This window comes from Pteropus medius, unplaced genomic scaffold (assembly GCF_902729225.1).
Source record: "Pteropus medius unplaced genomic scaffold, Ma_sr-lr_union100, whole genome shotgun sequence".
NCBI lineage: Eukaryota > Metazoa > Chordata > Mammalia > Chiroptera > Pteropodidae > Pteropus > Pteropus medius.
The window spans coordinates 3600526-3624035 of record NW_024349796.1 but is presented as its reverse complement, the minus strand read 5'-3'; the positions used below and the strand labels follow the sequence as shown (position 1 = coordinate 3624035).

Here is a 23510-nt window from a genome sequence, read left to right as displayed (position 1 = left end):
AGCAGGATGCACAGAATTATGATACATGCAGTGAGACAAGTAGGAAACACGACTAGGGCAGAGAACTTTCACTCGGGTCTGATGAACAAAGGCTAAGCTACAGCCAGAAGGAGCAGGAGGCTGCAGCTGATCATGTCTTAAATAGGGTATCGCAGACAGAAGGACTGAGGTGTGCACTAGGACAGCCTGCCGGAGAGCAAAAATGTCATTGTGTGAGCATAAAGCATGTCCGTTGGGGTGGGAAGCAGTGGGGGGTTTGTGGGAGGTGGGTCTTCCTCAGTCAGGTAGGGGTTATATCATAAAGGGCATTAGACTTTATCCTGCGGGTGAATTTTAAGCGGAGGAATGGAACAATCATTTCTCTTTTTTCAGGTGAATGACTTTAGTAACAGAAGGGAAGACGGATTAAAATGAAGTAATACCAGAGGTTGAAACCAGTAAGGCTATGATATTACACAAACAGAGATAACGAGGGCCTGCACTTGAGAAACTACTGTGGGGATGAGGATCGGGAAACCAATTTAAAGAATACTCGGAAAATAAAATACGTGACAGGCATCACAGGTTCCCAGCTGACTGCCATATCCAACAGCATTCCTCACCCACAACTCACCAGAAAGCTAGGAAAGCCAGATATCCTCCTGCTCGGCTTCATCACAGCCCCAAGTGAACCAAATCTGTACTCTGTCTTGGAAAGGAGGGTGGCTCTCGCAACGCCTGCTCTTTGTGTTAAAGGAGAGAGCTGCGCGTAGAGAAATGCCCTACTCGCCTCTGCCCTCCTTCACGTCCTGCTGAACGAGGACACTCTGTTTGCTGCTATGCCCTTTTACAACTAAGAGGGGACAACCGAGAATAAAAGCCAGCGTGCTGAGGACAGCAGAATAGAAGGATGGAAAGTCTTGGTCCCTGACGACCTGGCTGTGATGCTGAACTAACCCAGGGTCTGTTTATCTCTGGACTTCAGTACCCTTCCAGTTAAAGCCGCTGATTATCAAGTTCTGCGACTTTTAGACAGAATCAACCAAACTGAAACAGAGACAGGACTTGGTGACCTGACTAGGAAGGGTTTGCAATAAAGAGGAATTTAATTTTACTCCCAGGGTTCTTGGGGAACTGAGTAAAAGATAAAATTACAACACAAGAGGTACTGAGGAGTGGAGGTGTTGGATAAAGGGGACAGGTCTGAGATGGGGAAAGGATGGAGGGGGGAAAAGCTTGTTCTTGGACATGCTGCTTTAGTGATATTATGGAATCATTTAGATGAAGAGCATATTTAGGAGACTGGAACACATCCAAAAAGTGTGACTTAGATCTGCTGATGTATAGAAAGCCTGATCCTATCTCACGAGGCATGACCTCACTCTCTTGGATGAGTCTCATGGAAATAGGAGTGTCAAAAGAATGCAGTCCAGACCAAAACTGCCTTAATTTGAGGAGTCCTAGAAAGTGTTTCTTTTCTATTAAGACTCTGAAGAGGTACAGATATTATTTTAAAATAGGAAGATTGTTTACAGAATAAACCTAGAAATTAATAACACTACTGCATATTTTTATTTTATAAAAATCCATTAGCAGCCAGGATCATCTGAAAAGCACATAATCTGGATCTGTGACAAATGAAGACCTTGTGCTAATGTGACCACACCAGAGACTGTCCCAGCAACTGCAACTAATATGAATCACCTGCTTTGCAATGTACACCTGTAAAAATTAGGAGTATGTGAATAACCTCATTCCCAAGACCTGGAAAATAACTCCAGGACATGTTTTATTGGTGGTGGATTATCCCAAAGTACAAAGTGAAACATAACCACTGAGAAGGTGGCAAGCAATAATTTAGCAGTGCTGGGTAAGATTAGGTAACCTTATGAGGATTACACTACTCCTCCATGAGAAGGAATTAATACAGGTGACCCTGACACAATTATTTTGTACAGAGTTACAGAAGAAAACTGATTAGCATCTCCCAATGTAGTGAAGAGGAAAAATACAGTCAAAGCTGGAGCAGGTGATAGTTTCACAGACAAGAGGCACAAGGACATATGGCAAAAGGTCCCTATAAACAGTGACTGTAAGAGCAAACCAAAGGCTGATTTTCATGTTTACAAAGGCTGGACCAGACAGCTGATGTACTAGGCCTGTACAGACCACAGCAATCCTCATCAAAGGCATCTACAACAAACAGCAAGTACTACCAAAGATAAAAGGAATGTGCCTTTGACATCAAGCGAAAATGTTTCAAAACGCAATACTGACTTGGGAAAAGTGAACATAATTCTAAAACATAACTTTGATCATACTGCTCTCAACCATAAAAACTTTTAAGTGGGCCCCTTGGCTCATAGACCCCCTTAACCCTTCATTCTAGCCCCAGACTAATAAAAGTTCTAATCAAACTGTTTTGTCTCCTTTCATGCATCTGACACTTTAGTTATACTGGACCAGCTGGTATCACCCAAGTCCATCCTGCGTTTTCCTCCTCCTGCCATTCTTCTCATGCTGACGGTTCTCTGCCTGCAAAGAGCCTACTGATCTTTCAAGTTTTGCCTCTTGTTATCGTTCCATGTTCCCCGATCCTACATGTAGTCCCCCTCCTTTCCATCATGTTCTGCTCTTATCAAAGTCATGCTATTCTGTTTTGAATTGTTACTACTGTGTACCTCCCCTATGAGATCCTAAATTCCTTAAAGAATTCATTTTTGTGACTTCTACAGGGGACTAATAAATAATTGTAGATCGCTGTGTTAGTTACATAAAAAATCACAGACAGAAGCCCTCAAAAGAACATACAAGGACAAGTTTACTAGAAGTCTAATAATTCTGATAAATATTCATATGCTCCTTCTCCTCCTGTTTATAGGAAAAAGCAATATATAAGAAATAAACATAGGAATTATTCAGTAGACAAGATAATGAATCACTGTGATCTAGAAATTCCAGACCCTATTTTTAGTTATCTGGGCAAGTTTAATTTACCTTTTTCTCTACTTGCTTCCTCTGCAAGTACCTACTTTACAGAAGTGATGTGAGGAACAAGATCTTTGTTAATTAGTTAATATGTTTAACATTGTTCAGAACACTCCTCCCTTTAAAATATACTGGTTTAACTATATCTAGCTTTTTCCACATTTACCACAATTAGCAATGTTTTCTGTGATTCACAGAATACCTAAAGTATAAAGAAGCCCATTATATGCCAAAGAACGTACTTTTAGTTTTACTAAAAAAGCAAAACTACTCTCTTCCTCTACTTTCACAGATTCTTTTTAGGCTATGAAACTGTGGCCTTCTGCCCATTGCATAATCCTAATTTACAGAGGGGTTCAATAATCTAGAAGAGGCATGCTGTGTTCTCAAGAACAGAATATATCCTAAGGGATGGTGTGTAATAGTCTAAAATAATAAATAAGAAACCAAATTCAGATCACTGGGGGGTGCGGGGGTGGGGGGAGTGGGCAAAGAAACAGTAAATGGCAATGAGAAGTCTTGAAAGATAAAGGTACATACTGACCATGAAAAGTTTAAATCTGGAGAATTATTTCTTAACCAGTGACACAGGCCAAAGAGCTTACAAAGTGCCCTGCTTTCCTAGGACCTCTAGTTCTGATTATTCTTTTCTGTAACTTTCTATCATGTTTCACTTTTCTCAGAATGTTAACTCTTCACCTCCAAGCTCTGATGTGAACTCCACTGAGAACTCACCTCAAGTCCTAGGCAATCTCTCCACCCTCGTATAATTCCCTGGTGCCGGTAAAGGAACTCTTTTCTCTCCAAAATGCTACACTGTAGATTTAGAAACTATCAACAACGCAAGAAAAAAGTTTAGATCTGTGAATGAGAACCGAGACTCCAGACCTCTAGTATTTCTGCATCTTTAAGACAACAAAAATGATGGGGACTTTTCACTTGCCAATCCACAAAAAGAAATTTTAAGAAAAATTTAAAAATTACCAACCAAAAACTAATCACCAAAAGTAAACAGAGGCAAATATTTGTTTAACTGTAATGATAATTCTCTACCGGGTATTTCAATTGCAATTATAAGGCAAACCAATCCTTGGACGTGATTCTGTGCGCGTCCAGCACTCCAAAGTTAGATGACATAATAAACAAGTTCTTCCCTTCCCTCTCCTGTGGTCACGTCAGATACCTGTTGCATCACCTGGAAAGGGGCCTTCCGAATCTAGGCAAGGAGCATTGATCTCTAAATAATTCGGTTGGGCTGTTTTCTTGATAAATTTTAGCCTCATTTATTTTAACGAGGTCGCCTAAGAGGCAAGGGTGTGGTGGCTCCTGTTCACCTGTGCAGAGATTCTAGCACACAGGCATGGACAGCTGCGACTTTCTGGACTCCCAGGGGCTTGAGAGTTTTTGAAGACTTGGGCTTGAAGAGAGATGTATGGTTCGGCAGAAACAGAGAAGCGGGGGGAGTAGTAGGCAAATGAGACGCGGTAAGCGGGGCAGCCCGGGAGTCCCGGTGGCAGGAGCGGGAAGTCAGACCTGCGATGGAAGCTTGGCGGAGAGAAAGCTCGTCCGCCAAGGTGTCGGGCCCAGGGCCAGGGTCCGGGTCCGGGCCAAGCTGGGGGCGCACGAGAGATTCAAGCCGATCCGACCCCTGGCCAAAGCCCTCGGGCAGACTGGGCAGCACCAAGACGCGCGAGGATTAGAAAATAATACTCCCCTCCCCCTCCCCCCGGAGAACTCGGCGGGAGGCGGAGACGCGAGGCAGGAAGCGCATGGGCCGGGGTCCGAGCCCGGCCGGCGAGAGGACCTGGGCCGGGGCCCGGGGCCGCCAGGGGCCGCACTCACCATGTCGTACACGTTGAGCACCACTAACTGGTTGGCCCCCATCCTCCTCCCCGCAGCCGCCGCCTCGTCCTGCAGCCGCTCCGTCTCCGAGGGGCCGAGGCCGCTCCCACCCCCGCGGACGCTTCAGGGGGCCAGAGCCGGGCACTAAGCGCACAGTCCGGCCCGCGGCAGCCGGCGCGGGAGCATCGGGAACCCGCACCGCTCCCGGGCGCCGCCAAGACCCTCAGCACCGACCGGGCCCAACCGTTGGCTGGCCAGTTGGCTGGCCCGCTCCGGCTCAGGCGCCTCCCCTGGGCGGCAGACACGTGGGGAAAGGCGGGGCGTGAGCGGGGGGCGGGCTCCGGGGGCCCCGGGGGCGGAGCCAGCCCGGCGCCGGGGGCCGAGCCCGCCTGCGCTCTGGCTCTCCGCGGCCGCACCTCGCTCGGGACCCAAAATGGCGCGGCCTCCGGCCTGTGCGCCCGGCGGGAGCGGGGCCCGGAGGGACTACAGCTCCCGGCATGCACTGGGCCCTGCCCCGGCCGCCGCCTGGAGCGCAGAGGCGGAGTCTCAACTACTCCGGCCTCCGGCGCGGCGCGCTGCCCGGCCCCCGACTACAGCTCCCAGCATGGCGTGCGGGGCCCGGTCCTTGCAGCCCGGGGCTTCCCGGGAGACTACAGTTCTCAGCGTGCGGTGCTCGGGGACTGCGCCAGGTCCTTCGCGGTCAGCCCTTGGCTGGCGGTGAGGTTTTTCTATCTTCGACCCCCTCTTCGCTGATGTTGCTGCTGTTTCTGTCGCGTTGAGCTCGATGAAGCCAACGAAATGTGGCAAAAGACCATACTAATGACCCGGTTTTCCAAATCCCACCTCACTTTTTTTTTGTGCAAGGAATGGGAGTGGGGAAATAGAGGAAGGCGGGTTACTGGTGGGGGACGGGTGTACCTTGCATCCAGTTAATCCTCAATAAGGAATTTTTACATTTAATGAAACTATCCCGCTGAGGTGGGACGAGAATACAGGACGCAGTCGGTGCTTTTGCATGCATTCAATAAAGTGTATGTCTGCCGTGTGCCAGGCAATGTTGTAGGCCCTGGGGAACACGGTAATAAACGGGAGGGGGGACAAACGAAATATCAATGATCTGTGGCTTTGCAGAGAATTAAAAGAGGGTGAACTGACAGTAATCTTAGAGTGGCTGCTGTGTGAGGGTCTCTTGACAAGGCGAGGTTTAAGCTGAGCTCTGAATGACAAAGCCAGCCCTGCAGATATCAAGGGGCAAGTATCCTATTAAAAAGGAACCTCAAAGCTAATAGATTAAACCAATTAGGAAGCTATTGCACAGATGCTAAGCTTTGGACTATTTTGGAAGTAGAGTCTACAGGACTTGCTAATGGGTTGGACGTTGAGTTTGTTAGGGAGAGAACATTCAAAGATAACACGATTTTCGACTTGGGAAATTGTGGGGGTGGGGGTGCCATTTATAAGACGTGAAAATTAGGAAGAACAGGTTGGAAGGAAGGAAGTCAAGCGTTATGGTTTGATCACGTTAAGTTGGAGATGCCTTTTAGCTATCCGTGATGTCAAGTAGGCATTTAGATAACTGGAATCATGGCCATTATAGATTCTAAAGCCTTGGGACTGATTGGATGACCTAGGAAAAGACATAGGTGAGAAGAGAGAAAGAGGCTAAAGATAAAGCTCTAGGACCCTCTTTTAAAGATCAAGTGGAGGAGGGAGAACCCCGCCAGGAGAAAGTGGTAACACAGAAGCCACAAGACTTTTAGATTCAGCAATGGAGATTGCCGGTGGCTTTGACATGAGCAGTCTCAGGGCAGGAGTGGCATCCAAAGAATGTCTGGAATGGTCGGAGGAGTGAATGTAAGGTGAAGAAGGGGAGGCTATAGGCAGCTTGGGGGTAATAATGGGAAAGGGCCGCATGGTCAATGGAAGGCATTTTAAATGAGAATACTAAGAGATACTTGTATAAAGAGAGAACAATTGGTGTTGTAGGAGAGAGGGTGAGATTTCCAAGGGCAGGTAAGTGTAAGGTATCCAGTGCACAGGTGGTGGGTTGGCCTTTAACAGGAGGGATGCTTCCCATGGTGACAGCATGTAAGGTAAAATAAAGGTGCATAGTGACGGCATAAAAGATAGAGAGACAAATGAAGGCAGGTTAGAAATTTTGGGGTGGGGGAAATGGGAGTGTTCTAATTTGCTTTGATTTTCTCAATGACTGAGAGACTAAATGATCATGGAAGAGTCAGAGGGGAGTGGCGGGGTGGCGGGAATCTGGAGAGAGAGAAGGTGTAAAATAGGGGACACTAGGGAAATGGACTTGAACTGCCTGGCACTGTTGAGTGACAGTAAGTGTTCCCCAGACAGGTTGTAGACAAAGTTCTAAACTTCATCTTTGGTGTACCCACGGCTTTGCTTCCTTTCCCCACTGTGGCCCTCCTTTCTGCCCAACCCAGCTGCACAAACTACAGTTGTGGGGAAGGGCACTCTCCGTTAACGCCTCACTTAGTCCTAGCTGCGCGACTTGACTCAAACTACTGCATCACGTCACCTCTTACTCTACTCGCTGCCTTTGTCCTTTGTGATCTTGTCTAGTTACTCAGCTGTAACTACCAATGTACGTTGAAAAGTCTGATGCCCCGATCTCCAGCCCCCTTCTCCCCTGAGCACTAGGCCAGTATAACCTGCAGCCTGTTGGACTTTTCTACCAGATGTATTAGTTACCTATTGCCGCTGTAACAAATGACCACAAATACGGTGGCTTAAAGCCACACAACACAAATTATTTTACAGTTCTGGAAATCAGAAGTCCAAAATGGGTCTCCCTGGGCTAAAATCGAGGACTGTGTTCTTCCGGAGGTTCTAATCTAGAATCTGCTTCTTTGTCTTCTTAGCTTCCAGAGGCTGCTCTCTTTCCTTGGCTCCTGGACACATCGCCCAGACCTGTTTCCACCACCATCTCTTCTTTGACTCTCCTGCCTCCCCTTTCACTTATAAGGACCCTTGTGATTGCACTGGGCCCACCAGGATAATCCAGGATAACGTCAGCTCAAGATCCTTAACTAATCACAACTGTAAAGTCTTTTTTCCCATGTAAGCTAATGTATTTGCAAGTTCTGGGGAACTGGATGTGGACATGTCTGGGGAAGTATTGTTCTGCCCACCACACAGAATATCCCATGGTCACCTCAAATTCATCAGGCACAAAACGGAATGCACTGTCTGATGATGCAATGAGTTGCATTGCTCACATAATTTAGGTATTGATCCACCAATAACTGAAATTACTCCTCATTCGTTCATTCATCGAACAAGTATTAAATGAGGAACTTTTATGTATCAGCTTCTCTGTGTCACTAGTACATCAAAATAAAACAGACATGACTCCTGGCCTCATGAAGCCTACACACCAGTGGAAAACAGAAAAAGATAATTATATATTTATTCTTTAATTTCTAATTTAAATGGAAGGAGACAAACAGGTGTAGAGCGTAATAGGGAGACAACTTTAGATTGGTTGTCAGAAGACAGAAACCATATTAATAGAATTAACAAAGAAAATTTAATATAAGGAATTAACACTTGTGTATTGGAGATCTAAAAAGACAAAAACAGTAAGGCATCAGAGAGGGAGTAAACGCCAGAAGCAGCTCTCAGCCCTGGGCCCTGGGGGAACACAGAGCTTGGGATTTAAACATTTTTAAAGTTTGGAGGAGAGCGCTGTGGAGCTGGAATCTCAAACTTCGAAGAGGGAAGATTGGCAAGCTGGTGTCTCTGAGGGGGCACAATGGCACTGGTCCTGGATATTTTTGAAAACTTCAAGCTAGGCATCAACGACCACTACCAAAATCTGCTGCCATTGCGGGGACGGAGAAGCGTGGCTAAGTTCGTGCTGACAGCAAAGGTGAGAAACAGGAAGCCCTTGCCCTCCTCCTACCCATCTCCCTCCAGTACCTGGTGCTAGAGAAAGCTACAGGGAGCTAGGTGGAGAGCAGAGATGGGGTTCGCAGAGTCAGGGTCTCGGCAATTAGTAAGGCAGGTTTGAAACAGAGAGAGTAGTAACCTGGATACAACCTCCCACGAACAATTTCTTAGGCCACCTAGAAGGAGGCATAAGTTGTCCAAAGCATTATGAAGGAAAATGAATTTTAAAGCTTATTGCTACGTGAGCTGTGTTGATATGAACTGAGTCCAATTGTTTTATTTATAGTTGTATGTCAAATTACCTCAAAAAAATAGCAGCTTAAAACAAATATCATTTTATGGTTTCTAGGGTCAGGGGTCTGAGCATGTGATTCGTGTTTGGGTGAATATTTCTGGCTGAGGGTCTCATGGAGCTGGAGTCATCTGACGGCTCGACTGGGGCTGGAGGACCTGCTTCCAACCTCACTGATGTAGCTCTTGGGAGGAGGCTTCAGCTGGTCGACACGTGGGCCTCTCTGTAGACTTGCTCATGACTTGGCGGCGGCTGCTTTCTGAGTGGGAGAGTGAAAACGAACCATCAGTGTCTCAAAACGTCATCTTGGAAACGGCCTACCACCAATTCCGCTGTCTTCTCTTGGTCATACAGAACAACTCTGGAGCAGTGTGGGAAGAGACCACGCACTGTGTGGATACCAGAAGGTGGATCGCAGGGGGCCGTCTTGAGGGCTGGCCACTGCAGATGGCTGCGTGAAACTCTGTCTCCTCCACTGAGGTGGTTCCCAGAGTGAGGGATGGCTAGTGTGTTCCAGAATCCCAATTGGTTTCCTCCCCACTCTATCATGAAAAATATTGGGGAAGTAATCTTCAGTTCCCCTTCTTGGCTAGATCAGTTGTCTTTGGTTGACTACACTGACTGCTTTGGTTGGATAAGTAGTCAGTGTTAAAAGATGGGCATGTGGATTCTACAGTAGGTCCTGAAACAGGTCATTTCCCATTTCAAAATTTTCCTGCTACCTGAGGAGAAAACATAGTTGGAAAATTCAGAGGATAATGGTGCTTTTGTCTTAGATGTCTTTAAATTGTAGTGATCATTTAAGCCGTTCGTAAAGCTTGTTGATGTGGCAGTGAAATGTAATTGATCTTTGATCAATCTTTGATTTGCTGTGGCTGTAGTAACTGCTCAAGTAGGCACACTACTCTGTATCTGGAATGGGTGACCACTTTAAGCAAGGCATATAATTTTCTGTGGCCATGGGTTAAGATTTCAACATAGCTCACCTCTCAATCCTGTACTTCCTGTGTCTGCAGGAGAATTGTTCCATATCGGTGCTAAGAAAGAGATCATCCTTGTCGAAATTTGGGCAATAAACTACTCTGGTGGCTGTTTCATTCTTAATTGGTACAATGTGACCAATGTAAACTTGGTTTGCCATTTTGGTTATCTGTGTAAGGGTGTTTATTGAGGAATTCCATAGGATGGGCAGATAATCGAATATTGTTGTTCATATGAATGTGACCTGTTTCTGATCTTTTTTCATGAGATGAAAAGGAATGCGTTTGCCTACCGAATAGGTGTATCCCATATACCGAAGGTCAGATTAGCCTGCCCCGGCACCGAGAGCACATCTGGCACACCAGCTGCAGGAGTCGACAGTCATTCTTCAGGATCCATTCATTTCCTGCATGGGCCAGACTGATTATGAAACGAAGATATGACAGAGACCACCAACCCTGCATCTTTTAGGTCCATAGTGGTGGCACTAACCTCTGCTACCCCCCTGAAGAATGACATGATTTCCTAACTTGGTCGGGCGTGTGTGTAGGGAACAGTTTTAGAGGCTTTCCCCACAATGACGGCGACTACTCCACAGGCTGGGCACCCAATTACTCCAATTGCTAAGTACATCAAGTCCAATTATGGACTTGGGGGCTGGGGAAAGGACCCATGGGTGGCTGGAACCACTGTGACCTTCATAGGTCCCCACTCTAAAGGGGGGTTTGATGACACTTTAGGTCTCTGGGTATCAAAGTCAACTCAGACCTGTATCTAATTGTCCTCAAAATGTCTGGTTAATCCCCTTTGTCCAATACACTCACCTGAGTAAATGGCCATCGGTCTTTGGGGCAAATTGTCATGGGATAGACTTGCCATAGTGTTTCAGGGTCCTTCTTTCTAGGGACCTGGCCACCTCTTTAGTCAACAGATTCTGGATCTGAAAATCTACTCGGGTCTGTGGACTGGAGCAAGGGACTGCGTCCTTTCATTAAGACAACCGTCCTCAGTGTCCTCCTTCATACTTGTTTTTTTCTTTAATAAATGTTAACCAACATTGTCTGCCTGACAATTTTGTCACTAAGACCACCATGTTCTATTAACCATCTCCACAGCCCCCTGCAGGTCCAGCGAGTGGTAAATCTTGCTGGACGCAGCAGCTACCCTCTGTCCACTTCCTGCAGCCTTTCTGTTTCTTCCCCTACAAACTGCCGGAACCCCAGGTTCTTTTACTTTGCCTAGAGTTGGCCATCATTTTTTCCCAGGCTTCTAAGAGCCACCCCACCAGTGAGTTTGCCCCATCCCTTAGGATCCTTGCAAGAGTGTTAGTTAAATTCCATATCCTGAGAAAACGCTTATCCAGTCTCAAGGAACTCTTGGAATCCAATCCCAGGTGTATTCCCCTGGCTGCCGCTAGTACATGCAGGTTAAGTTTTATAATTCTCCCCTCCCTCATAAGGCCTGGCATGTCACCTGGGTTCCGCTGGGATTTAATCCAGGAGAGGAGGTAGGGGCACCCATTGTCTTATGGGGGAGAGGCTTCTGCAGCATCTTCCAGCTCAGCAGGAGGGGTAGCTCTTCCTAAAGAGGGATGGGCCATGTCTGCATGCCCAGAGGGTGGGTGTGGAGTGCTGTGTGTATACAGAGACAATGTATTTGGAGGCGTCCATCCAGGTAACACTGTCCCAGACTTCAGGATCCCAGGTTTTCCCTCCTGGAGCCTTGACCTTTGCATAACAGACCTGCCTTGGTTGAGTGTTCAAACATCTCTGGAGCCCTGTGACTTCCAGGTCTGCAGCCTACCGTTCATTTGTGTCTGCCTTTCTATTACTGGGGATGACAATCTCCTTACGAGCTACCACAGAGGCTCTCTGGTTCTCACACTTAAACTGCTCTGTCTCGTGAATCTTCTTCAGATTGTCAAGAGATAGCAAATTGGTGAAGATGTGGAGATAAAGGATCCCTTGTACACTGTTGGTGGGAAGGCGAATTGGTGCAGCCACCGTGAAAAACAATATTGAGATTCCTCAAAAATTAAAAATGGAACTACCTTATGATCTAGCAATCCCACATCTAGGTGTATATCCAGAAGAAACAGGATTTTGAAGACATGTCTACACTCTTGAGTTTACTGCAGTATTATTAACAATAGCCAAGATGTGGAAACAGCCTATGTGTCTGTCAATGGATGACTGGATGAAGATGTGGTATATATACGTACAATGAGATATTCAGTCATGAGAAAGAAGGAAATCCAGCCATTTGTAACAACATGGATGGACCTTGAAGGCATTGTGCTGAGTGAAATAAGCCAGACAGAGAAAGACAAATACTGTATGATTGCACTTATATGTAGAATGTAAAAAAAACCCTGAACTCCTAAAAACAGAGAATTACCAGCTTCCAGGGGGTGGGGGGAATTGGGGAAGTGTTGTTTAAGGGTGCAAACTGGGAACTAGTAATAAATAAGTCCTGGAGAGCTAATACACAGCATAGTGACTAGTCCACAATACTATTATAAACTTCACAGCTGCTAAAAGACTGGATCTTAATTGTTCCCGCCACAAAAAAGAAATGATAATTATATGATGTGCAATTAATAGAAGTGTTAGCTAATGCCACAGTGGTATTGTATTATATTACATTATACATCATATTGCAATATATAAATGAAATCAACAATGTACACCATAAATGTATACAATGTTATGTGTCATTTATATTTCAGTACATACATATATAGCCAGCAAACTTTGCTATCTCTGCTAGCCTTAGGTTTTTCAAATGCACCATTGCATCTGCCACAGCACTTCTTGCCACCAGGGCCCTTCCCTGGGCCACCACCAACAAACACTTTAGCAACTGAACCACCATCTGAAGGCACTGTGCACGCAACCTTCAGGGTGGTATTGGCTCTGCTGGGTGCTGGGTGAGCCAGCCCCAAATTTCCCCTGAGAGCCTGTTTTCTCAGACCATAGGTATTACCACTTATTAGTCGGGGTCCTCTGAGAAACGGTCACTAACGTGAGATTAGATGAGCAAGGATTTTAGTAGCGGAAGAAACTGTATAAAAGGAAATAGGAAGTTATGGAAGGCTGACAGAGCGGAGGGGAGTGGGCAGAGGGAGAGGGAGAAATGATGGAGAGAGACTGGGTGGAGGAGTCCTTCACCGCCCTGCAGTGTGACGAAGGTTTGGTAAAACCCTCAGGAGTGGCGTCTGGCTAGCATAAGTCTGCCTAAGTAGTCCCACCTCAGTCACGGGACAGGGAGCAGCCTGGGGGGCAGGCCGTGGCCTTCACCCACACGTGGCCGTGGATTTCAGAGGGAAGCAGCTAAAGCCGAGTCAATTACACTCGTGCAGTAGGAGGCTTGCGAGGAGCGTTCTCAGGGCCGCCGCAAACCGCTGATCTTCCCAGCAGCCTACCTGCATCAGCCGTGAACTCTGGCCTCCCTCCCATGACGACGCTTGAAATGTTCAGTTTCAGCACTGGGTCTCATTCCATCTTGCCTCCCCAACGATTTTAATCAGGCAGTTACCCCCGCCCCCCCGTATCATCAATTTTCCCTGGATTATTCCTATCAATATCCAGTAATATCTTCCCCCCTCCAGTTGCCCTTCTGTTCCTTTGCTTCCTGTTGCAGAAAAAAAGGAACCCGTCGAACTGTCTACACTTGCGTTCTCCACTTCATTTCCCATTCTTTTGCTCACGATGAAAAGAGTGTTATTTTTTATGATCAATTAAATAGTTTAAGTTCAACGTGGTGGGAAGCAATAGCAAGAAAACAAGTATCCTCTGGAATTATATGATTTTTAAGGTTAGTGACTATCACCCTTTCATTTGTCTCTATGTAGAGACACATCGCTTTATGTAAAAAAAAAAATTACGTGTTATTTTTCTGTTGTTTCTCCTTTCCACAGTTTTGAAGGTTTTGTTTATATCCTCTCCTCTCTACATCTCTTCATTCATGCCCACTCTCCTTCCCCCGTTGATACATATAAACGCACGCATGCACATTATGTAAACAAAATACTATGTATCCTTCCATACTTGTCTTCCTGCTTTCATAGGCAGAGCTTTCGTTTGTATAATGGAATCATGCTGTGAATACGTCTCTGTAGTTTGCTCTTATTTAATAAAACCTCATGGAAAATCTTTTAAATTACGAATACAGATTGATCTATATGGTCAATATACAATCATTTATTCAACCATTTACCTGTTGATAGGCATTAATTCTTTTTCTAGAGTTTTGCCATGATAACCATTGATACTACACACACACACACACACACACCCCTCCTACTGGTTCTGCTTCTTTGGTCCAACTCTGAGTGTTACTAATTGTTTAGAAAGCTGTGATAACATCTAGACAAATTAAGAAGACTCTTTGAGCATTAAAATAAAAAATTAAACTTTAAACTTAGAGCATCCGCTTCTTATTGGCAATATCATAAATTGTACATTTCACGTGTGACTCCCATTAGAAAAACTTCTGAAATACATTTGAATCTATACACATTATTAAGTTTAGCCATATTAGATAAATTAACTATAGCCATGTAAGATTTCATGTGAAAAGTTTTATGCAAAATAATATTTGACATATTTATACGTGTTCAAAATTTACTTTCATACTTAAGAAGGAATGTAATAGCCAAATTTAGTTTTTTAGAAATTTTTATTTTTTAACAACAGCCTTATAAGAGTACATAGACTATCTTAAGATAAATGCAAACACACAAAGAATTAATTTCATAACAAACAAGATATGTGAAACTATTTCTGTTTTGAGTAATTTTAGAACATTTTTCAGATCTTGAATTTGATGACGCTATGAGCTTATATTTAGTATTTCTTGGTCAAACACATCCTTTCAATATAAGTATATGTACACATTCTTTCTACATACATATATCCATAGTAAACCAACTTTCATCTTTCTTAATCTTTTACTCTCTTTGTTTTGTGAATTGGTGCATAAATATATTGTCTATAAATCCTCATATAATGGAAGTAGCTCAAAACTAGAATACTGAAGAACAGTAGCATCAGGAGAAAGAGAAAAGCAATAACCAGGTCGCCATTTGGACTGAAATAAGGAAAAAAAAAATCATTAGAAATTATGGAATAACTAGCTACTATACCACTGACAGAGAACAAAGATTAATAAGACATCTTGTCTACCCTCAAAATGTTTAGTGTTTGAGGCTGACCAGAGGAAAATAGACAGTATGATTAATATATGAGAGAAGTGGCTGCAGAAAGGCTATAGTTTCCTAAAGTTACTTAGAAACGACACGTCTTAGCTCAGGTGCAGATTATTTGCACCATTAACTTCCCATTAGCACAAAAAATTGAGGAGTCAGTAATATTTCAAGTAGGGCCATAAATAATTGCTTGTCTTTCACTTTTGTTTAATATTTTACAAAACAAAAACAAAACCAAAAAAGCCAGGTCCAGGGCAGAGAAGCCAAGTCATTTGTGGTCTCAGTTTTACTATTAAGACTTTTTACTCTGCTCTCCAAAGACACTGGAGAGGAGCCCAGGGTAATGCTTTTACTACCAGTTTCTTGGATGCCTTGGGACGATGGCCAGTGGTCAAGGGCTGACTCGGGGTCGGTGGAGGCACAGCCACTGTCCCCTCCCAGTCCCACTGCCACAGTCTCTGCGTGTCCCTTAGGTGGAGTTGAAAGACATGAGGCTGTTAAGGGGGATGGAACAAAAGGGGACCCCGGCTGCAATAACAATTCTCAGGAATTCCTTTCTGCCGTGTCCTGGCATAAGAGATTCATACACTTTCTAGGACATCCCATATAGGGCAGAGATATGAGTGTCCCAGGAAAGTGGGAGGTGTTTGTCCTTTTTAGCTGCCACCCGTGTCTTTTACAACTCCCCTCATTAAAGCCCGAGTAGGCACAGTCGTTACCTGGAAATCATTCCATAGATTTCTATTGCAAATATGGCCGTGAGGTTACAGAAACTGCAAATCAGAAAAGTAATATCAAAGAGTAAATTAAGTATAAGATATTGAGACTCCCTCCACATGTCTATGTCAACAATCAAATCATATCTCATTTCAGTTAAGGTGTTGTTTTCTTGAGAATAAATATATTTGCATAACAGCGGTGATGATTTTTCCATATGCGTGACTTAGGTAGCTCACTATAAAATTCCTAGGGCTTGTCACTGCAACCACACTGTCCTCCTAAAAGCTTTATACTATTTTGATGGTGGTTCCCAAGGCCACAGCAATAACGATATTAATAATAATTAACAGTAATAAGTATTGACAAAAACAATAATTAACATATATTGAGCATTGCTACTTATTGAAAATGAATACTAACTGGGCATTTGCTGTGTACAAGGCAGTGTACCAGATGCTTTCCACGAATTATCTTAGCTAATCCTTAGAGCAACCCTTCCTTTTAGATGAGAAAACTGAGGCTCAGATAGTTAACTACTTGCAAAAGTTTATCCAGCTGTGAGTACTAAGGCTGGGGTTTGAATTCTGGGTTTTCTGGTCAAAGAGCCTGTGATGTTCACCTGATGCTGCCTGACCCCTTTGGGGAGCTACGAATGTTAGAAAGTCGATACATGAAACTGTGTTACTATATCTAGCGTTACTGAGTATCTCTCATAACTTAGCGTAGCGCTTAGAATGCAACAGGATGTAGCTAAACATTGATGATCCGATTTCACATAACTTCATGTGGGAGAAGAGAGAAGAAACTTAATTTTATTGTTTGCTAAATGCCCAGCAAAATTAGGAATTTTTACCCAGGGTCTTCATTTAATCCTCAGAATACTATAAGATAGGTATTACTGACTCATTTTACAGACAAAGCAATTTGCTCAAAGAGACAAAGCAATTTGCTTAAGACTCCAGAGCTACTAGTGGCAAAATTAGGATTCAAAGCAGACTTTCTAGCACAATGCCCTCAGGGTCCACTCATGCTGTTGCAAATGGAAAAATTTCCTTTTTTTTTTTTATGGCTGAATAATACTCCATTTTTTATATATACCACCTTTTCTTTATCCATTCTTCCATGGATGACACTTAGATTACTTCCATGTCTTGGCCATTGGAAATAATGCTGCAGTGAACATGGGGGTGCAGGTGTCTCTTCAAGTTAGCGTTTTGTGAAACTCTTCTGTTAATGGTGACCCCAGACAATGACATTTTTGATTCTTTTTACTAGGAATTTTCTCCCCTCTTGACTTAGTGTAACTCGTTTATTGGACTTTGTTGAGCAAAATAGAAATTTTATTCTCTCCTGTCACCAGATATCCTGTCCCTGCATAAAATATTGGGCAGAAAATATCCAGGTAACAAAAAGCCTAGTCCAATCCGCGTATAAAGCTTTAGTCTCTCGAACAGTAAGAAACTTTTTCTTCCCCACGCTTGGGCCTGAATCATGCATAAAGGGGTAGCACTGGGCGTGGACATTCATTATCTTTTCTTCACTAAACTTCCCTGAACTTCCTCTCCCACTTGCTAACCTTCCAGAGTTAGACACATGTAGGAGGAGAAGATCAAAATTTTAGGTGCCTGAGAGGCTTCGTGTTTTGGATGCCCAAACATTAGCTTTTTCTCTGAGGGGAGAGAACTAGCGTTCCAACAGCAGCACACGAATGGCTTCTTCATACACCGCCATCTTGTAACTGGGAAATGTCACCTGATGTTCCAGGACTCAGGTGACGCTTTCTCTGCGTGGCCATTTACCAACCACACCTCAGCTCCTGGCTTCCTATGGTTTTCCTCACATGTTCTCTCTCGTTGGGGTCACCTTACCCCTGAGGTGAGCAGGGACAGTCCCTTTCATGATGACCCAAGTCCAGTTTCCTTTCATGAGGTTCATATATGAACCCATCTGAAAGTGTAGACATTTCTCCCCAACACTGGCGAAAGCCCCATTTCCATGCCCCGTAGCACCCTTTAACTTTCTTTGTGTACCTGAGGCAGGCTTTTACCTTCAAGCTTTCTAGATGAGCATTAGGGATGGCCTGTGTTCCCCACTCCCAAACCAAGAGGCCCAAGTTAGTTTTCCTGAGCGGTTCTCTGAAGCTCCCTGACTTGAGTGGGGGAGGGAAAATACACATTCAGAAAACTCTCTTTGAAGAAATGCTCACTATTAGCCTTATCAATTCTCACCTTCTTTGGACGGCTAAGGAGGGGAAGGGGGCGGAATCAGTTTTGAGAACCCTCTTGTCAAGTTCTGCATTGACGATCATTTTTAGGACATGGAAGAAACCGGTTTTGGGGCTTTTGCTCAAAGTGCGAGATGGAGAGAATGTCGTTTAAATATCCTGTTTTACTGGATTTTCCTATTAACTTTCTATTTTTTCTCTTCATTTTTTCTTTTATTTGAGAAACCTTCTGCTCAGTCTCTTTTCTCTGGAAAATATAAATTCTACTAATGTTCCATATTCTCCAGGAAGTTTTCTTCCGATGTTCAAAATAGCATTGACCTTCCTCATCTCTGAATTATTATTCTGCCCATCGATAAAACAAATGATTATATTTGAAAAATATCTCACGTATATTTGCGCTGATTTAACCTCCTTGATTTGTGTGTACACCCACTCCTTTCTCAACCAGTTTAATCATAAACATCTTGAAGGCTGAGATTGTGCTTATGTTATATTTGCATCTGTCACAGCCAAGGAACATAGTAAAGTACTCAAACGTAGCTGCGAATTGATTAATTTAATTAATATTTAACATGGAATCTTATCTCCCACACCCATAGAATGTTTAATGTGATTGCTACAAAATGAAATAGCAAATATATAGATAAGAATAACGATAACTGAATATCTGGGTGACATCAATTAAATGAAGAAAAGAAAATTTTGAGGAACTAATGCTAAAACTATTAAAATAAAACCTTTATATTCACCTATAGTTTGGGTCCAGGATCTTCACTCGAAACACATACATTCCAGTATGCTGCATCGGCCACACTAAATGGTTATTGTTAGATTTGTTGATAATCTCATATGGTTGATTTAAGTCTCCTGGTTTTCCAACAGCATAAGAAAAACAGTGCTTATAGTTCTGAACAGGAAACAAAGACAGAAACCTTAAAGTCATTATCTGGCTTTAACAGACAAACTTATATTCTCATCTATTTATCTTGGTAAATTATTTAGAGATGTAATGGCTATCCCTTTCTACCATTTTAACTTTGTATAGTAGTTTTAGAAGATATATTGGACTAACATTTGGTAGAAAGAGAAGCTTAATGAAAACAAATGCTATATTAATTTTTTATTTGCAGATGATAATAAATTTGTAGGGTGTTGAGAGTATAAGCATATCATTTCCCTAAATCAAAAAAGCACAAAATCCTCCAAGGATGCTTAATTTGGGGACAGACACTATTTTGATCATAAGGTATGGACACAACAGTAGTCAAGGTGGTATATCTTTGGGTTTTCATCTTCCCCTAGGACTTTTATTTATTCAGTTATCACTACCATGTCCCTCTGTGGATCTCAAGATACAAACTAGAAAGAATATTTATCCCATGTCTCCTCTTTTAAAAGCACAGATGAAATGAGCCTGTATTTTTTAAAGTCTCTTTATTAAAGCTAAGAAAAGAACATTAAAAAATTGTTAAATTTGCAGATTTGTGACCCTAAAATAATACAGAGCATTGCTTCTGTGTTCTTTTAGGTCCTGTATGTTTTCACACTGGATTTAAAGGATTCCTCCTCTACCAGTCTGCTCTCTGAGAGGTTTCTCATTTGAAGGAAATAAGACTTGTGAGGCAATTACTTCTGATGTACCAGAGCTTTTGGCTATCAATATCCTTTATGGTTTTTTTTTTTTCTACCTATCTTTTGGAGTCTAAAAGTTTGTGCTTCCATCTATTCTGGAATAGATGGAGGGATAGATGCTCATTGAGAGATGTCACGTATTCTCAGTGTAGCTGAATTCTTTCTTTAGCTTTTGAATGAGCAACTGTCATTTGATTCATTCAAGTGGTATTTATTTCTTGTTCTGTCCTGAGACTCTCTGTACATTGTGACATTGTCGATACAATGGTATTGCAGATAGGGTATTTTTTCTTAACTTCTTGGTTTTGGATATAATCAGGAACAGATCATATAGTCCCTTTATTTGGCTATGTAACCTCTGATATACATAGCATTCCCTTTTACAGCTCTCTCAATTTATCTTTACATACACTCCAGTATTTACCTTCCTGTTTGTGAATTTTGTGAAGGTGATGATTGCCTCCACACTGAAAATTCCTCGACTTCTCTTTTAGCAGGCTATTTTCTTATATATATATAGGTGAATCATTCTATAATTATATTTTAATTATAAGGGCCGTTCCTAAAACTCTTGGTGATTTTCTTTAATTTAACGAAGTGTTACTACACGTCTTGATAAACTACAAAATAATTCTTCCACCTTTCTCTTTTATCTACCTCTTCTACTATTTCTTGCCTTTGTCTCTTTCTACCACTGCAATCTCTGACATATTTATAAAACAATATATTGGGTGTACAAAACAATATATTGGGTGTAAAAAGGCTTATCATCGTTATTACTTTTTTCCTTTGGACACTGAAAAACTCATTTCTGCCTTTTCCTTATTTGTTTATTTCTTTTATATTGGCATATAATTGACAACACTATACTAGTTTCAGGTGTACAACATAATGATTCAATATTTGTATATATTGTGAAATGATCATCACAATAAGTCTAGTTAACATCTATCGCTACACGGTTACAATTTTTTTTCTTGTGATGAGAACTATTAAGATCTACTCTTTAGCAACTTTTAAATATGCAATACAGTTACTGACTATAGTCATCATGCTGTGTATTATATCACAGGAATTATTTATTATATACCTGGAAGTTTGTACCTTTTGACCCCCTTCATCCATTATGCCTACCCCTATCCCCTGCCTCTGACAACCACTCATTATATTTTGATGTATCCTAACTAGAAAACATGTTGCATCACATACATATATATATATTTGCATATATATATATATGTAATTTATACATACAAAATTGGTGGAGGGGTCTTCTAGATCAACACTGGCCTAGGAACATCTTGTTCCACCGAGTTAGTTAACACATGGGACCATGAACTTGATTGAAAGAATACATGCCATATGCTAAATATGTGCAGGAATGACATATATCACCACAACAAAGCATGGCTAATAATGACATATTCATCTTCTATAATTATATGTCTTTTTTGTAGATACCTGGAAATGTTCATATTGTTTCAATTTCCTACTTACTTATGTTGTAATGTGACTGATGATAATACCCATTGACCGTCGCTCTTATTTTTGTGTCATACCCAATATTTCCTGTTAAATTATTGGACTTTTGTTTCAATTACTGTTTTTCCCTCCTTTCTTTTTCGGTTGAAAGCCCACTTGATCAAGCCATCTAGTCTCGGAGAAAACAAATCTTCCCTAGCCTCATGGATTACACTTCATTTGCAGCCAAAGACTTCTCAGACTAGCATGTCAGCCAAGTCCAGAAACTCGAATCCCCTCCCGAGTTCCATGCACGGAGCCGACCATTCGGTGCTCACATTCCCCATTTCTTTCTTAAGCTCTAACAATAACTTGGAAGAACCTGTGATAATGGCACTTCTTTTTTTGAGTCTTTCAGTTTTTCTCCTGAGAATTTGCAGTCTCTAGAGTTTCCTCCCAGATCTTTTATGCAAGTATCGTTCATCCCTGCAGAACCAGGGCTGTGAAGCAATCAGTGCAGCCCCCAGAACTGGAATGTTATTTCATTCCAGGTGTGTTTCAGGAAAAGAGCACCTCTGATTGCCATGTTTAGTTAATACACAGTTCAGTTACTATGCAGTCATTATACCCTTCTTCGGTAAGGATGTATTAACTTTACTCACCAGGATATCACTAGTATTCTACTATCGTCAGACTCCAGGTTGAATTCACTCTTTTAGCAGTGAGCTTTGTGTTTCTCAGACAGTAGGACTGAATGTTTAGGGCCTGGTGTGGGCTCTCCGAATCCTTTTACAATGTAAACCACTATTTCAGTGGTTCTTAAATGTGACTGCAAGATCAGCAGTATCAGCATCACCTGGGAATTTGTTAGAAATGCAAACTTTTGGGGCCCACTCCAGATGTGTCGAATCAGAAATGTTGGCGGTAGGGCTCAGAGCTCTGTTTTAGTAGTCCCCCAGGTGATTCTGATGTACACTAAAATTTGAGAACTACTACACTATATCGTACTAGTTGAGGTGAGTTAATTACCAGGTGGCTCGTTGTTTCCAAAGAAATATATATTATCTTGGCACCATCTTAGAACGTTTGGGCATGCTTTGTGAGATTTTGGCATATAGGGTATCACGCACATCCTCAACCCCAGGCCCTTGGATGCCCGACAACAAAAGTCAGGAGGGTAAGTTCTGTTTTTTACTGATTCCATTATTAGTTTAATTTCTAAGGATTTCTTGGAATAATACTCTTTATACGAGCTAGGTGGCTTATACTCAATTAATTGGTTCTACAAATATTTATTCATCACCTGTAATGGGTTAGATGCTGGGAATACAGGAATGAACAAAACAAACATAATTTTCTTTTCTCACGGAGCTTCCATTTTAGTTGGGAAGCCTCATAACAAGTAGGATAAATAAGCAGAGCACACAATGTGCCAGCGAGTTATAAATGCTAATGACATTAAAGAAAATAGGGTAGGAAGATGTGGACCATCATGGGGTGATAAGTAACTTTTTTGATAGAGCAGCCAGGGAATTCATCGCTGAGTAGTTGATTCTTAAGTAAAGACCTGAAGGAGGAAGCTAACTTAGTCATGGGGGGTGGGAGCAGGAAGTCACGTAAGCTTTGTCATAACGAAGTGAGGTTGGAGCCATCGCATGGTTTTGAGCAGAAGAGAGACATGTTCTCATTTGTGTCTTAGAAGGATCGTTCTAACTGCTGTCTTGTGAATAGATTCATGGCAGGCAAGGCTGAAGCAGGAAAACCAGTCAGGAGACTGTCGTTACAACCTAGATGGTTGGTGATTGTGGCTTGGAACGGTGGTGACAACTGGGGTGGTGAGGAGTGAACAAATGAAGGAGATATTTTGAGGGGAGAGCCAATAAGGTTTCCTGAAAGACCAAATGGGGCATAAGATGACTCTTAGAGACTGTTACCCTGACCAGACCGATGGAGTTTCCGTTATGTGAGGGAAGAAGGAGGGAGTATGTGTGTCGGGTGGAAAAACAGAAGCTCGGTTTTGGACATGTGAAGTTTGAGATGCTAATGGAAGCATCAGCAATTTCGTCCTTCCTTCCTTCCTTCCTTCCTTCACTATTCCTTCCTTCCCTTCCCTTCCTTCCTTCCTTCCTTCCTTCCTTCACTTCTTCCTTCCTCTCTGTCTTTCTGTCTGTCTTTCTGTTTGTCTTTCTTCCTCTCCTTTCCTTCCTTCTTTTTTTTTTTTGTATCATTCCCATCAGGAAACATGTGGTTATTTCTTTCAACTT

At 42.7% G+C, this 23510-nt stretch overlaps 2 protein-coding genes and 1 long non-coding RNA gene across 5 annotated transcripts in view; 1 reads left to right on the top strand and 2 right to left on the bottom strand.

The window, feature by feature from the left end:
- Nucleotides 1-5127, bottom strand: part of DESI2 (desumoylating isopeptidase 2) — a 55175-nt gene extending 50048 nt beyond the window's left edge. Inside the window, exon 1 of one of the 3 annotated variants that reach the window (XR_005657355.1) lies at nucleotides 4810-5127. Coding sequence is in view for 1 of the 3 variants with exons in the window: in XM_039883247.1 (XP_039739181.1) it covers nucleotides 4810-4851 (42 nt within the window). In the remaining 2 variants the exon portion in view is untranslated. The remainder of the gene's footprint in view (nucleotides 1-4809) is intronic. The other 2 variants (XM_039883247.1, XM_039883248.1) reach the window with 2 other exon arrangements.
- A 228-nt stretch (nucleotides 5128-5355) lies between these two features.
- On the top strand, nucleotides 5356-11255 carry LOC120619089 (uncharacterized). Its single transcript, XR_005657356.1, has 3 exons — nucleotides 5356-5526; nucleotides 7695-8704; nucleotides 9074-11255. It is a non-coding gene; the product is annotated as an uncharacterized LOC120619089 (long non-coding RNA).
- A 541-nt stretch (nucleotides 11256-11796) lies between these two features.
- CATSPERE (catsper channel auxiliary subunit epsilon) overlaps nucleotides 11797-23510 on the bottom strand; it is a 93065-nt gene continuing 81351 nt past the window's right edge. The window contains exons 20-24 of the mRNA XM_039883628.1: nucleotides 18903-19060; nucleotides 15926-15979; nucleotides 14953-15088; nucleotides 13884-13903; nucleotides 11797-11968 (exon numbers count right to left, since the gene is read on the bottom strand). Of these exons, the coding sequence (XP_039739562.1) occupies nucleotides 11797-11968; nucleotides 13884-13903; nucleotides 14953-15088; nucleotides 15926-15979; nucleotides 18903-19060 (540 nt within the window). The remainder of the gene's footprint in view (nucleotides 11969-13883; nucleotides 13904-14952; nucleotides 15089-15925; nucleotides 15980-18902; nucleotides 19061-23510) is intronic.